Source organism: Balaenoptera borealis (assembly GCF_965194805.1).
Source record: "Balaenoptera borealis genome assembly, chromosome: 2".
NCBI classification, from domain to species: Eukaryota; Metazoa; Chordata; class Mammalia; order Artiodactyla; family Balaenopteridae; genus Balaenoptera; species Balaenoptera borealis.
Window position 1 is genome coordinate 111,005,195 of NC_138867.1, and position 17,041 is coordinate 111,022,235.

Below are 17,041 nucleotides of genomic sequence, written 5' to 3' on the forward strand. Positions count from 1 at the left end.
ACCCAACACCAAGAGCTATTACTCAGTTGAACAAGCTTTGAGATCTCTCTGAAGATTTGACTTATAATATGAAATAATCTATGGTGTAATACCTAAAGAAGCAAGGGATGACTAAAATAAGTATTTTAGAAGCATATTCAATGATATATGAATATATTCACAATATACTGCTAAATGAAAAAAAGGCAATCTACTGACCAGTAAGAATGATGGTTGCTGGGGCTAAGTGACTGGTATATGATGGTTGTCTGCTATTCTGCCTATAAAAATGTATGTTTAAAAATTCTTCATAATAAAAATTTTAAGAAAGCTGAACAGTATAACCCCAATTTTGTTTTAAAACAAACAAACTAAGAAGGTGATTTCCAGTTGACAAGATGACTAATATATTTTTTTGCCTATTTTTCATATTTTCCAAATTTTCTATAATATATATACATTGTATCTTACATTTGTAAGAAAAATAAATATTAATTAAAACAAGAAGTTGGATACAACTTCCTGGATACAGAAGCATGAACATACTCTATAATCATCTATTTAATGATGTAAACAAACATAGTCATATATGCCTTTTACAGAATATAATGGTGCTTGTTCATCTAAATTTTAGCTCCAAGAGAAATCATTCTTATGGAATAGTGTAGATCTGAAATTTTACAATAATAGTAAGATAGGATATTTTCTGCGATTGATGAACCATGATACAGAAGCTACTCAGCCATGGAAACAAGATAGTGTCACATTAGAAATTCCACTGGTATTATAAGAAATAATGTTCATACTATATTTTGGTTTAGGATTCTAAAGTTAAAATCATTATTATATAACAAAATAAGAAATGACAAACTGAAATTTCATGAAAATGTCAATTCTACTGATAACTTAGTTTCTGGAAACTTTAAGAACATATTCAGTAGAAAGATATTAAGTTCTTAAACTTCCTAAGCAATGTTTTCTCAACTACACCTTCCCCACCTGCATTTCTCTACTCTCTTGTTTCCACAGCTTAACTATGAATTCTAGACGCTGGGGCACACCAACTAGTCTACCCACACAGCACATGGCAAACCTGCAAAGAAAGAGGCGCTCCTGATCAGGCGGAGCGGACCCTGTTCAGAGAATGCCCGCCTGGGGCTGCAGAACTGTGAAAGACCTACATGGCAGAAATGTAAAATACATATGAAAGAGGGCTGTTAGAGAAGCCACAATGCGTCAGGAATAAAAGGTGAGCTAAGGAAGTACAAAAGCAGACCAACAGATATGGATGGAAACCTTTAAACAAGTAAGAATAATTCAAGCTGGCTTCCTATTTTTGAAACAGGATGGTTTCCCTCTGGTCATGGATTATGTCAACATAACAATTCACTAATAAGTCCACATATAATAATAAAAATAAAACATAAATAATAAAAATAAGCTTCCACTATACAAGGTAAAATGTTCAATCCTTTCTCATCTAAAACAATGTTTTTAAAGATTCAAAAAAGCACAGTAATGTTATCTATATAATTTGACATTTGCCAAATAAATTTATCTTTTAAAAAGTCAGTTTTAAGATTACAATATTGTGCAACTACAGTTAAGAAGAAAACCACCTAAGCACTTGGCTGAAAAAACAGAACACGAAATAAAACAAAGAGCAAATAAAGAAAAGGGGTCTACTGACAAATAAGTATGAAATTGGTTTTTCTAAACTAGTGGTAAATTATAAAGTAACAGAAGAAACCAAAGTTCCTAGAGCAGGGGTCAGCCACTATGGAAGCAGGAAAGCCAATGCAGCCTGTCAGGACCAGACTCCCAGCTGCCCAAGATAAGTTAGCTGCCACACACTTGACCAAGAGAAGATGAGTCTGAAGACCCAGAGAGGGTAACATTCCAGCCTGGAAGCAAGCAGCTGAGTTACTTGTTAGTTATGCTTCATCAAGATGGCCTAAATAGCCATCTAGGAGATTTATCTAGGATAGAACTGGGGACTTTCCTGTTTTAAAAAGTGACAAATGTATTTTTCAAATTGCTAATAGGTATTTTTCTATAACAAGAGTTTCTATAATTATAGTGCATGTGCAGCAAACCTTCCATTTTCATTGTTCAGTTCTTTCTTCATTTTTTCCTAGTTACCTCAAAACTTACCTGCTCTCTTTAATCTCCTTCCCTACCACCTCTTCTTACTCTCAGCATATGACTTTGTCTCGTACAGTATGCATATGTATATGTGTGTACACATGAAGAATCACCATATGGGAACTCTCCTTCTCCTACCATGCTATCTCCAAACTTAATCTCCAAACTTAATCTCCAAACTTAATCAACTTTCATCCTGCCTCCTTCCTGCCTGAGCAGTAATAACAGGTAACATTATTCAAGTCCCCTTTATGTGCAGGGACTATCTGTGAAAAATCCTGAGAGGTACCTCCCTCCCTCCCTTCCAAAGCTAATTCTTCTAAGTCAGCTAGGCCCTTCCACTTTACCAGTATCACCTCTATCTCCAACCTCATCCTCCTTATAACCTCCTTTTCCATCAACATTTAAATACAGTCAGAACTCTTCTACCTTCTCCCCATATATCTAATCCTATAGTTCAGTAGTTCTTAAAACGTGGTCCAAGGACCCCCTAAGGGGACCCTGCAACCCTTTCAAGGGGTTCTTGAGAACATTCCTTTTTCTAGCTACATATCTATGTGAAACTATATTTTCTTAACACACTTCAACCAAAACAACATATTACAAAAGACTGAATGCAGAAGAAGATATGAGAATCCAGCTGTTTCTATTAAGCCAGACAATAAAAAGTTTTGCAAAAATGTAAAACAATGCCACTCTAAGTTTTCTTGTCTTGGAAAGTATAGTTATTTCAAAACATATGTTATTTATATTAACATAAAAAGGGTTATTAGTGTTATTTTTAATGAGTTACTAAGTAAATATTTTTAAAATTTTCTGAATTTTAATTTCTAATACAGTATATATCAATAAATGTAACCTACACACACAAAAGCTCTCTGTGGTCCTCAATAATTTCTATGTGTGTAAAAGGGTCCTGAAACCAAGAAGTTTGAGGATGTCTGCTTACATCTTAGAAAAGAAGACTAACCTCTGAGTCTTTCCTCAACTTTGGCTTCTATTCTCCCCACTGAAACTACTCACATAAGCCACCACCAAAAGCCTTCCTGTTACTTAATGCACTCCATACTATCTTACACTACCTTACATCATATTTGATGCTGACTACATTACACTTTGAACTTTTTTCCCTCAGTTCTCATGATAACACACACTAAGTTTTTTTTTTCATAGTCTCCTTTATGTGATTCTCTTCCCCTACTCCATCTTTAAAGCCAGCATACCCAGGGTTCTATCCTCAACAATATTTCCTTCTCATTCATTCTTATGCTTTCAATTATCATTTATATGATAATAATTCTCAAATCCATGGTAGAAGCAGCTAAAAATCTAAAAAAGGATTGTGTTCTCCCTTTCTTAACATCAAGTAGTCTGTGGGAAGCAGCTGGCCAGCTAGGGACCATATTTCTCAAACCTCCTTATATACAGGTGAAGTTGTATGATTAGTTACCACCAATGGAATGTGAGCAAAAGTGATGTATATCACTGTCAGGTTGAGGTGGTTTTGAAGGGAATGTGCCTTCTCCATACTCAATCTCTTTCCACTGGCTTTGTGTAGGTGAGCACAACCTTGGAGCCCATATTGTAAAGAAGGTAGAACTCCAAGAAGGAAGGAGACTGGACCTCTAAAACACTGCTTTGAGGAAAATTTTGAGAAAAAACCTCTATTGTTTTAAAATTATTATACGTTCATTCTCTTACAGCAGCTACCACCAGAATACATCTCTCTAACTAACTACAATGGATATCTTCGCTTGGATATCCTACCAATACTTCCAATTCGACATGCCTAAACCTAGAATCATCAACTCCCAATTTCTCATGTTCCTCCCAGTGAATGGAACCAATATCCATGCAATTACACAACCCGATAGCTCAGTGCCATCCCTGACTCCCCCTCTCCCCTCACCTCTTCTACCTAATTACCAAGTCCTGTCTACTCTATTTCTCCCAACAAAGTTCTCAACAACTCTTTATCCTTAAGGACACAATTTTACTCTACGTCCCCATTATCTGTCACTTGGACTATCATAAGCAGCCTTCTAATATGGGTGCTTTCTCAATCCCACTGGCTCATCTGAATCTATTCCTACAGCAATTAGAATATTCTTTTGCAGATACAAATCTGATCTGATCATGTTTCTATATTGTGAAAACTCTTCTGTTGTTGCCTTGAGAATGCACCACAAAACTCTCCAGCTATAAGAACTGCAATTGGCCAAGCACCCCAGCTGCTGTGTTCTTAAATTCACTGCCATGTTTGTGCAGGGCCACATATCCCACAGGCTGTGCCTAGCCAATGACTGAACACAGCAGCTATAGTAAGGCAGGCCCATGTTGGCAAGACATGGGTCACTTCTGACAATCAACTCTGACTCAAAGACTCATCCACAGCCTTATCAAACCTTCCTTGGACTATATGGCAGGCTGGAAGATGTCCACTCAAGCTTTTATTCTTCTCTTTCACTCAAGGTCAAACTTGCACCACAATCTGAGGGCTCTCTGAACCCTTCCCAGCTCCCTCTTCATTTCTCTCACCTAGTAATAATAAAATCCTTGCATGTTTAAACCTGTCTTGGCACCTGTTAAAAACCAGGAGGAAGACCCAAAGTAACACACCCTCACTGGTACCCAACTGCTTACCCAAAGCATAAGTCCAAATTCCTCAGTGTAACCCACAATGCCCTTCATGATCTGGCTCTTGCTCACTTCTTTATTTCCTTTCACTTCCTTTACTTATATCCACACTGTGCTCCACCCACATTGATTTGTTCACATTCTTTCCACACTCAATGATCTCTTGCACTTAGGTCTGTGCACATGCTACTGCTTTTTCCTAGAACATTTCTCTTCCCAACTGTCAGGCTAATTCTTCAAGTTTAGGCTCACTTCTTTAAGAAAGCCTTTTGTGATACTCCAAGACTGAACTGGGTGTTCCTCCTCATTTCTATCACATCATGCTCTTAGTCTTGTCCAAAAATTAACTACAGTATACTGTAATTGTATACTGTATTGTATTGCTTGTCTGACTTTCACTAACTAAAAATCTGTTGAGGCAGGAACTGTGTCTGGTTCACCACTGTATTCTCAGGGCCTAGCAGAGTGCCTGGCATGTAATAAGTGCTTGATAAGTACTTGTTGATTAATTGGAAATTTAAAGAAAATAAGAAATGGTGCTCAAATATCCTTGATTCACAATTAAGAATGTGCAAGAAAAAGCCGTTCATAACAAAGTCTGTGCTTTGTTAAATGCATTAATTTCCTATTCCACGTTAAAACAGAGAAGTTGAGTATATCTAGCAACTATAGTGTACTTTATACATGATAATGGATTTGTATTATTCAAATAAACAGCTTTTAATAAGCCCCTTTAGCTCTGAAAAGTGTCAAATTATAAAGAAAAAAAGGCTTATTTCTCTGTCACATTTTTACTTTATTAAAATGAATGAACTAATCAAGTTAAGAAAAAGTAGAACTTCTATTTTTCTACAAAATGCACGCTTTCTAAAACACATGTCTGACACTGCAACTAGCCCATAGTAGGTACTTAATAGCTGCTATCTGAATGAACATGAATTATAAAAAATAATAGGATGCTATACTGTTAAAGGTGGGAGAAAAAACTGTTTTCTACTAGTATGTATAACTGATATTTATAAAAATTAATTACAAATAAAAATTTCCACTAAACAGGTAATGAGTGAAACATTCATTCTATTCTTTTTTTTTTTTAACATCTTTATTGGAGTATAATTGCTTTACAATGGTGTGTTAGTTTCTGCTTTATAACAAAGTGAATCAGCTATACATATACATATATCCCCATATCGCCTCCCTCTTGCGTCTCCCTCCCACCCTCCCTATCCCACCCCTCTAGGTGTTCACAAAGCACCGAGCTGATCTCCCTGTGCTATGTGGCTGCTTCCCACTAGCTATCTATTTTACATTTGGTGATGTATATATGTCCATGCCACTCTCTCACTTCATCCCAGTTTACCCATCCCCTTCCCCGCATCCTCAAGTCCATTCTCTACGTCTGCGTCTTTATTCCTGTCCTGCCCCTAGGTTCTTCAGAACCAAATTCCTTTTTTTTTTTAAGATTCCATATATATGTGTTAGCATACATTCATCCTATTCTAACTGCTATCCACTCTCTAATACACTACAGTTCGTTATGCACTGGAAATATGGTCAGCAGTAATTTATTTGATCTTTCTAAGAAAAAACAGAGGACCAGAAATTTTAGAAATAGTTTGTCACTTTAAAATGTTGAACTTAAATAACAAACAATAAACTAAACAAATTACTAAATACGCTGCTATTTTAATAAATCTCTTAAGAAACATCAAATTTGAAAATCTGCTCATCTGAATTACAGGTCAAAAAAACAAGCACCATTTAAAAATTACTCTATGGTTAGGGAAAAGAAAAGGGAGAAAGTATAATACCTGTCTCCCTCAGCTGAAATATTCAAGAGAGCTAGTAAGGGCTTTTTACATCAACAAAAGTACTTTTCAAAGATGCATCGAAATTAAAACCAAAAAACAAATTAGGTATTTCTTCTCTTTTTTCAGGTACAAAATAAACATTATGTTCAAATATATGAAAACTACATTTTTCAAATAATACAAATATTACACATACTTGCAATTTAAATCCCTTTTCCACTTCTAGTATTCGAAATTCTTTGTTCTTCTAACATTATTAAGAACATTTTTAAAACGTATAAAACCGTTTTACCTATATTTCCAAGTAGTCCATTAATAACTGTGTTATTATCAGCCTTTAATGTACTGTTGTCCTGATTGATGAATTCAAGACTGTCTTGCAGCCTAAGTGGGAGGAGAAAAAATAAATTCCAAATTTGTTTTATGCTCTTAATGGCAATTCTTTGTATACCTCAAATTTTAAGTGTAAAACATTATTTTTTTTTAAGTTTTAAGTTTCCCTATTAGTACTATAAACCAACTAATCATTTAAATCAGGGGTTGGCAAACTACACCCTGAGGGTTAAATTAAGTCTGCTGCCTGTTTCTCTAAATAAAGTTTTACTGGAATACAGCCACACCCAAGTGTCTGTCAACAGATGAATGGATAAAAAAAGACTGTCATGTATATATATAGACAGTGGATATTATTCAGCTATGAAAAGAAAAAAAGAGGAAGTCCTGCCATTTGCAACAACTTTGGTCCTTCAGGGCATTATTCTAAGTGAAATAAGTCAGACCGAGAAAGGCAAATGCTGTACGATATCACTTACATGTGGAATCTAAAAAAGCCAATTCCCTGGCGGTCCAGTGGTTAGGACTCTGTGCTTCCACTGCAGGGGGCACGGGTTCAATCCCTGATTGGCAAACTAAGATCCTGCAAGCCGCGAAGCACAGCCAAAAAATAAATAAATTTAAAAATTTTTTTAATTTAATTAAAAAAAAATTAAAAAGCCAAACTCAGAGATGCAGAGAGCAGAGTGATGGTTACCAGGGACTGGGAGTAGCGGAAATGGGGATAAAATGGTCAAAGGGTACAAACTTCTAGTTATAAGATTAACAAATTCTGGGTGTCTAATATACAGCAAGCTAATTATAGCTAATAATACTGCATTATATCTTGAAAGTTGCTAACAGAGTAAATCTTAAATATTCTCACCACAAAAAAGAAATGGTAATTATGTGACAGGATGGTAGCAGCTAAGGCTATGGTGGTAATCACTTTGCAATATATAAATGTATCGAATCAACACGCCATATACTTCAAACTTAAATAATGGTGTATGTCAATCATATCTCAACAAAGCTGGGGGAAAAAATCTGGCCTCCATAAACTTTCAAACTTAAGGGATGGAATAAAATCTGAATTTATGCTGCAATCCTGAAAGCAGCTTATTAGTTTTCATCCTTTGCAAATCTTAAAGAATTCATTTCTCCCTTCATCCATAACTACTTACGTATTGAGACTTCCACAGATGCTGCTGCCAGTCCGTGCAGTAAAAACTTTGCTGAGCATAAGCTGTGGAGGGGAACTAGGAAGAAAAAGAGAGGGATAGAGAGAGATCGAAACTGAAACACAAGGACCTTTCCAATTTATCACAAATAAAAATGTTTAAGTCACAGAGATGTCACTGCATAGTTACAACAGCCACGATGTAGCATTAAACCCATAAAACATCATAAACTTAGTATCTGACATGCTCAATATGAGTGAAGACTATATGAAATTCTCCCATCTTTAAAAAACTAAACATTCTAAAATGGATTCATTAAGAAAAATGAGAAAATCCCTCACCGGATCTGATGAATCTTTAAGGTGGAGCCTTTGTAGCTCATTGCTACTGAGCCAAACATCATCTCTCCAAGCATATTGGCATCAGAAGAGCATCGAGAACCCTAAACAGTAAGCATAACATTAATAAAATTGCAGAATTTAAAACCTATTTCAAAAACTGATTTTTATTAAAAATTCCTTTGCTGTATTCTACACAATGTTTTTTTAAATGATTTTACGTTGTATACACTGTTCTGCAGCTTGATTTTCTTCATTTCACAATGTCTTACAGATCTAAGCATACTGTTATACACAGATTCCTTTTAAGAGCTGCATAGTATTCTCCTATATGAAAATATCAGTTTATCAAGCCTGTTCCCCTTACTGACAGGCATTTAAGTTACTTCCTGTTTTTTGCTATTACAAATAACACTCAAATAAACATTCTTAGCCACATCTTATGCATATGCAATGCTTCTCCAGGACAGATAACAAGAAGTAGAATTCACTGAACATGCTGAACAGATTTTACCACTCCTATTGTGCAAAAAGAAGCATTCGCAAAAGGGGTAACTTGGACATATTTTGCATTTTTTTAAAAAAGACTTAAGCATTAGATGTCTTGTTTGTAAAGAATTCTGATTTTAAAAGTTATTCTTTTCCATTATTCTTTAATTGTCCTCATAGGAGTCAAAAAAATCTAAAAGTTGATTCATCCATTTGGTTACTATTTATATACTGCGGCAAATATAACTAGTTAACCACCAAATATCTTATTCCTTATTTTTTGAAGTCTAATTTGTTTCAAGGAAGCAATGTGCCCAAATGAAAAAAAACTGCATTTCAGAGCCTCCCTTGCAGATAGGGGATTTCGAGTTGGTCTCTATATTCAAAGAGTTAAACCAGTGGTTGGAGTGGTAGCTTTCAGAACTATCCATTTACATGCATTCAACACAGTCCTGGTCAATGGAATATAAATGGAAATCACTGAAGATGAAGACACCATAAGAGGATGACAAGGCAACAAGTATGTACACAGTAACTCTGGCTAAGTAGAAAGATAAGGAAGCCTTGGTCTCTGAGGCCATCTTGAAGCCCATACATTATCGTGCCTAGATGGCCTCTCTCCAGACTTGTCATGTGAAGAAACCAGTCCCTAATTTGTTTAAGCCACTGTTTCATAGGATATCCCAATGCAATTCCTAACCAATACAATTAACATAATAAAACAACTGATGAGAAAGATGACCAAAAAACTATCTAAGATAGTAAATGAGGATTACGCAAATTTCACTATGCCATTCTACCATGGGAAATCAAGAATTAGGAGTTTTTAAAAATACTTAAAAGATTCTTCTGAAGATAACAATAAAGTGATGAGGACCCCCATTTTACAAGTGAAAGCCAGGGAATACATCTACACACTATTTTTCTTTTTATAATGTGATTCTCTTTTACTCCTTTGCTTGTTTACTATCTGCCTTTGGTTTAAAAAAATCTATATATTTACATTTTGTCACCTTCCTTAAAAAGAACATCTTCAAATAGCAATCCATTTCATTATACATACTATGTTCATATTAGTTTTTTAATACATTGACATATTGTTTTTTCTTTCTCAGTGCTATAGTCTTAATTTTGTTTTAATAAAGGCACAAAGTTATTTTTTAAGAAAAAAATCACTTCTGATATACCTAGGTTACTACAAGAAGCAACTCATTTATTCTTGGGATTTGGTTAAGACAAAATTTTTATTTCCAGAAGTCTAGGTATTACGAACATTTTAGAAACAGAGTAGAATAATTTTCTAAATGATAAAGTAGTTTATTTTTCTTTTAAGATCAACAATACCAATCTTACTTGGCAACCTAAATTGCTTCTGGATAATGACAGAAATGAGAACCTTCTCTTACAAGCTCATTTTTGTTACAATGCATCTAACTCCATTCTTTTTTTGACTAAAAATAATATTTCTTATATTAAACAAGCTACACAAATTTAAATATCAAGTCATTTAAACATTTTAATATTATAATTAGAAAAGAATTCTCAGAAGGCAAAATACAGTAAAAATAAATTGGTGTATAAATTTTATGAAACCACATACTTTGCTATTAAAGGTTCTCTCTGCCTGTTCTAATAAATACCAAATAGTTATCATGAATGTCATTGACATGTTATATATTTTAATGTGACATAATCTATAATGAAGAATATAATTAAGAAAATGCTATTATCTTTAATGCTTTTTTAAAAAGGCTCTTATTTAAAAGTTCAATTCTTTGTAAGTACTCATTGCTGAAAGCAATAATCTGTAATACCCCGTAAATCAAAAATAATGTTCTAGTTACCTGAAATAACACTTTATCAAGTGTAGTGAACTATATACTGTAATAATTCAATGTCTTCTTGCTAAAAAAGCAGATTTCCAAGACCATAATGAACCTACTACCAGAATATCCAGACATATAACCTGGGAACCTGTACTTAAAAAAAGCTCTAGGGATTTTTGATGCAAAATGAGAATTATAATCACTCACTGCTTCAGGGTTTCTACAGTCTGGATCCATTTGCTAATACTATTTAACTGCATAATGTTAGGAAGAAAGGCAAGTTTGTACAGTTGATCAAATTGGAAAACTTGTAAATTGGCATAAGTATAATGATCCTACATAGCACAGCACTATTAGGAACTTGTTAGGGTAACATGCTTAAGATGGAAGAGGAATAGAGAAGGGCAGGCAGAACTATGTAGATATTAGGACTACATACTATGTAGGTAGTCCTAACATCTGGACTTTTATAACTTCGAAGATCTTCCACATATACTGTCATGTTGATATGGTATAAGGGTTAGTTTCTATCCAAACACAATTACATAATTATAAATAATTTAAAGGTCCAGGATTCTATTTTGGTACTGCTAAATGTAAAATACCTGTGATTCATTCATGCAAGCTTGAATGACACAAATAAATTCACATTAGATGACATTTGCTTATTTGAAACCAAGTACTGATCCTATGTAAAATATAACAATGTAACAAGTTTATAGAGAAGTTCCTATATAGTCAAATGATTGGTTAATTCCGTATTTTAGAAGAACAGCCACATTAATTTTGAAAAATGAAAATGTACATTTCTGATAACATATACTTCAGCCATATTTTAATTTCATACTACAGCTGACCTGTATTATATTTATCTTCATATTTCAATAATTAAAAAGTATTTAAAATAAGAAATTATTCTGGTAGCCTAAAAAATATGAAATGGAAATAAAAAGGAGAAAATGCCCCTGCTACCTGTGCCCAAAGCTCTCTATGCTTCCCCTATTCTAAGATTTATCAAAGTTCATAAACTTACCTATTTAATTATCTGTCTCCCCAGCTATACTGTAAGCTCCAGGAGGGTAAGCACTAGTCCCTGTTACATCCTCAGTCCCTAGGATGGTATACAACACACTGTAGGTACTCAAAAATACTTGTGAATGAATAAAAGACATCAGTGATCTTACCTGGTACTTGGGACACTGGTCTTTGACATCAGAAGATGAAGTCATGGAACTATCTAAAGAGGAAGAACTGTCTCCTCCAGGTTTCAGTTGGCAGCATTTCCCAAAGACTTTAACTTGAGCATCACTACAGAGCTTCTGAAATGGAGACATTATTCCCATTCATATTTTAACAGATTTTCCACCATATATAAATTATAGCATAAAAACCTTTGGAAAAACCAAGGATGAAATAATTCAAAATAACATAACCTTAATATAATGACTATCTGCATTTTACTTTATTTTCTCCAGTACTGTTTTCTATTCTTTGTCTCATAACTATAATAATATTTGTGGCATTTTTTAACTGTACTTTTCTCACCAAAATTATTAAATCATGGGAATTTTCCTATATTACAATGGTCTACACAATGTTCATTGTTGGGACTTAATTATATACTGCAGCAGTTTTCAAATTATTTGATCTCAAAAACCTATTCATGCTCTTAAAAATTATTTAGGATCCCAAAGGCATTTTGTTTATGTGTGATATATGTATCAATATTTTCCCGTATTAGAAATTAAAATTGAGGACTTTTAAAATATTTATAAATTGATTTAAATATAACAATATACCCATTACAAGCTAATGTAAGTAACATATTTTAATGGAAAAAAACGGGGGCTTCCCTGGTGGTGCAGTGGTTGAGAATCTGCCTGCCAATGCAGGAGACACGGGTTCGAGCCCTGGTCTGGGAAGATCCCACATGCCGCGGAGCAACTAGACCCGTGAGCCACAACTACTGAGCCTGCGCGTCTGGAGCCTGTGCTCCGCAACAAGAGAGACCACAATAGTGAGAGGCCCGCGCACTGCGATGAAGAGTGGCCCCCGCTTGCCACAACTAGAGAAAGCCCTTGCACAGATACGAAGACCCAACACAGCCAAAAATAAATAAATAAATAAATAAATAAAATTTAAAAAAAAAAAAAACGGGAGATGCAGGAATCGGAAGAGAAATGCAAATGAGACATATTTCAATGTATGTTCATATATATGTAAGTTTAATCTTTTGAAATGAGAATGCATCCATGTATTGGACAGTTACATTTTTAATAATAGCTGAGCTTAGGACCAGAAGGCTGTATTGTCTAGCATGGAAGAAGAATGCATTTCAATTTTTTGCTTTAGAAATAGAGACACAGACATAGAGAACAAATGTATGGATGTATGGATACCAAGGGGGAAAGGGGTGGGGTGGGAGGAATTGGGAGACTGGGATTGACACATATACACTATTGCACTATTGATACTATGTATAAAATAGACAGCTGATGGGAACATACTGTATAGCACAGGGAACTCTACTTAATGCACTGTGGTATCCTAAATGGGAGGGAAAACCAAAAGGGAGGGGATAGATGTATATGCATGGCTGATTCATTTTGCTGTGCAGTAGAATCTAACACAACATTGTAAAGCAACTATACGCCAATAAAAATTAATTAATAAAAAAATTTTTTTTTGCTTTATTCCTCTTGTTCTCATCTCTCTCCCAAACAAGTTCTAGAGCTTTCACTGCTCACAACTACCAAAGTTGCAATCCACCAAGTTCTCTGATACTCCTAAAAACATTGCAATGCTTTACCACAGTTACCAGTATGTTCATTCTTTAAAACCCAGCTGGCCTGACTTATCTACTATTGCAAACCACCATTTATCAGTCAACAAAAGTAACTGAGTACTATGTGTACCAAGCACTAGGGAAAAGAAGTGAATAAAACAGTTCTTTTCCTCATGGAACTAACAATCTAACAGGAGAAGGAGATATTTAACAAATAGACAAATTAGTATAATTACATACATTATTTCAAATATGTCTAATAAAAGTAATAATGATAGCAACAGTTAACTCACATAGCACCTACTATCTGGTCAGGTACTCTTCTGTTTTACATATATATACTCTTTTATTCCTCACAACAACTCTATGAAGTAAGTATTATTATTATCCACATTTTACAGATGAAGAGATTAAGGAGCAATGATGTTTATGTGAACTGTCCAAGAAAGAACTTAACTTAGTCTAGGCAGATCAGAAATGATATTTAAACTGGGACTACAAAAAAGCATAGGAGTTAAGTTCACTGTAAAAAGAAGAATGGGAGGGCTAGAAAGACATTCCAGGCTGAGGTAACTATATATGTCCAATCTCTGAAACAAGAAGCCATTTGCTAGAGGGAAGAAAGGGACAAACATATATCAATTCCAGGACTGAAGCATAATTTCTGCTCCTAGAAGGCCAATGTTTACCGTGCCATGTCCCCTCACTAGATCATCTTCCAACAAAGCTGTTGCTGCTTGGTTTCAAAACAGCCGTAACTTAAGAATGGGAAAGAGAAAAGACACTGTACAGAGAGAGAGGGGTGTGTGTGTGTGTGTGTGTGTGTGTGTGTGTGTGTGTGTGTGTGTGTGTGTGTGTGTGTGTGTGTGTGTCTCACAGCTTTTATGTACACTTCTATGCACAATGTCTTATAGATCTAAAATCTCTACAACAGGACAATCAAACTAAGTCAGAATTGAAATGCACATAACATGCCTTTCCCAATGTTCAATGTGCATCTGCATTATACATTAACCAGATCCCCTCAAGGTAGGAGGATGTAATCAACTTTGAGAAAAACAGTCTCTTTCTTCTAATGCCAGCATTGTAATTTTTAAAATTAATATTCCATTCCCATCCTGTACAGGGGGTCACACTGACTAAAGGCTCATTCTGTATGTGCATACCTGACTAAAAAAACTCTGATGAACTTTATCTATAATTTTAACTTGTCAATATGATACATGATTCTTTCTCTCAAAAACGTACACCTCTCTAACTCCTGACCAGTGGAATAATTCTCAGAGCTTCTGAAAATCTGTCTCCCACGTTACATTCCTCAATTTGGCTCAAATAAAATTATCTTTATTTCTTCTTAGCTTAATTGTTAATTGAATTTTCATTGACACAAAGAAATCTAGATCCCACTCTTTAACTACCCTTTTCCCCACTCCACACATTGCCAATAAGTAAAATCATTTTTATTGGTTTACTATTATCCTTCCAGTATTTCTGTTTTCAAATATAAGCATATTCCTTTTCCTTTTCTCTTACAGAAAAAGCGATTCAGTTCTGCCGTTGCTTTATTTTCCACTAATATCATAGAGAATCTTTCCATCTATCTTTAGAAATCTTCCTCATTCTTTTTTTAAAAAAAATACAGCTACACAGTATTCCAGTGTGTGAATATACTATAGCTTATTTAACCAGTCATCTGTTAATAACCCTGCCAGTAGAACTGCTGGATCAAAACATAAATACATATAATTTTGGTAGATGCTGCCAGACTACCCCTCCAAGGATGTCACTTCACTCACTCACTTTAACAGCAAAGTACTGTCATGCAACATTTGGGTTTTTGCCAATCTAAAAGGAAAGAACTAAAATCACAACATAGCTTTAATTTTCATTTCCTTATTATGAATGAGATGAAGAATCTTATTAAATGTGTAATGGCCATCTGTATGTGAACTCCCTGGTCTTATCCTTCACCTAATTTTCTACTGAATGGTTCTCCTGTCTTGATTTCTAGGAATTCTTTATATAGAAAGATTACCAGCTGGTTTTATATCCTATAAAAAGGTTTTCCCAGGGTATCATTTATCTTCTAATTTTCTTCATGGTAGTTTTTTTCTTTTTTGTTTGTTTGCTTTTGCTTTGTTTTGCTCACCATCCAAGTTATTTCCGTTTCCTTTTTTATTTGGTTGTCAAATGTGTAAGTCTTTTAACTTTATGGCTTCTGCATTTTGAGCAATAGCTAAAAGGTGTTTTCCACTCCACATATACATAGGAACTCATGTTATCTTTTTGTAATGTCATAGTTTTATTTTTTTTACATTTAAATGTTTGATATACTTGAGATATGAATCTAAGTTTATCTTTCTTATAATTGGCTAATTATCTCAATACCATTTATTAATCTTTACCCTACTGATTTAAGATGATGCCTTTATCATATATTAAATTCCTGTATGTATTTAGATCTACTTCTGATCCTCTATTTCATTCCATTAGTCTATTTATCTATTTATGTTCCAATAATATATTCTTTTAATTATTGAGACTTTAGAGTATATTTTTCAAATCTGGTAGAACTTACTCAACCTCACTACTCTTTCTTTTTCAGTTTTCCAACCTATTATTGCTAATTTCTTTCCATTTGAACTTTAGAATCTGCTATCTAATTCCAGATACCACCACCCACCAAAAATAATAATAATAATAGTAATAATAACAACAACAATAAGGTTGGCATTTTTATGGAGATAGCATTATTTTACAAAGCAACTTAGAGAGAATGGACAACTTTATGACACTGAGTACTACCCAAAAATATATCTTGCCTTTTCATTTGCTCAAGTAAGCTTTTATGTACCTCAGGAGATTTTTAAAGTTCTAAACATATAGATTTTGTTAAGTTTATGAAAAGGCATTTTTTAAATTGCTATTTTATTTATTTTTTTAAGGTGCTAAAAAATAAATTAATTTTATTGAGTTCCCAAATGCTTAAAGCACTTGTCCTTTTTTACTTAGAAGCCCCCATGCTTTTTTTTTTTTTAACATCTTTATTGGAGTATAATTGCTTTACAATGGTGTGTTAGTTTCTGCTTTATAACATAGTGAATCAGCTATACATATACATATATCCCCATATCTCCTCCCTCTTGCGTCTCCCTCCCAACCTCCCTATCCCACAGAATTGCTATTTTAAATGGAGCCTTAGCTTCCTTCATACTTCCAATTGGAAGTTATTTGTATATACTGAGTTTACTGATTTCTGCAGATTAACTTCTATATAGATTCAATTACCTAACCAAATCCTATGTTCCAAATCTGATATCACAATTATGAGTCAACTACTGGCACTTGTACAATGCTTCTGAGTATACAAAACTCTTAACACATTAAAATTTATATTCACCTTTCCAAAGTTATTTGAATCTGCTGATGTACAACTTTATTCTTGTATATAACCAATGAAGGCTGAAACATGTGAGTGATGATGTAACTTCACTGGGAACACACGCGCTGGATTATTGTTAATGGATTATTGTTAACA

The 17,041-nt window shown here is 34.3% G+C and overlaps 1 protein-coding gene across 2 annotated transcripts in view; it reads right to left on the reverse strand.

Annotated features, from left to right (window-relative positions):
• Positions 1-17,041, reverse strand: part of FNIP1 (folliculin interacting protein 1) — a 131,223-nt gene that overhangs the window by 60,283 nt on the left and 53,899 nt on the right. Inside the window, exons 3-7 of one of the 2 annotated variants that reach the window (XM_082380776.1) lie at positions 11,903-12,037; positions 8,407-8,507; positions 8,069-8,143; positions 6,865-6,956; positions 1,073-1,156 (exon numbers count right to left, since the gene is read on the reverse strand). In XM_082380776.1, coding sequence (XP_082236902.1) covers positions 1,073-1,156; positions 6,865-6,956; positions 8,069-8,143; positions 8,407-8,507; positions 11,903-12,037 — 487 coding nt within the window. The remainder of the gene's footprint in view (positions 1-1,072; positions 1,157-6,864; positions 6,957-8,068; positions 8,144-8,406; positions 8,508-11,902; positions 12,038-17,041) is intronic. The other variant, XM_082380777.1, reaches the window with a different exon arrangement.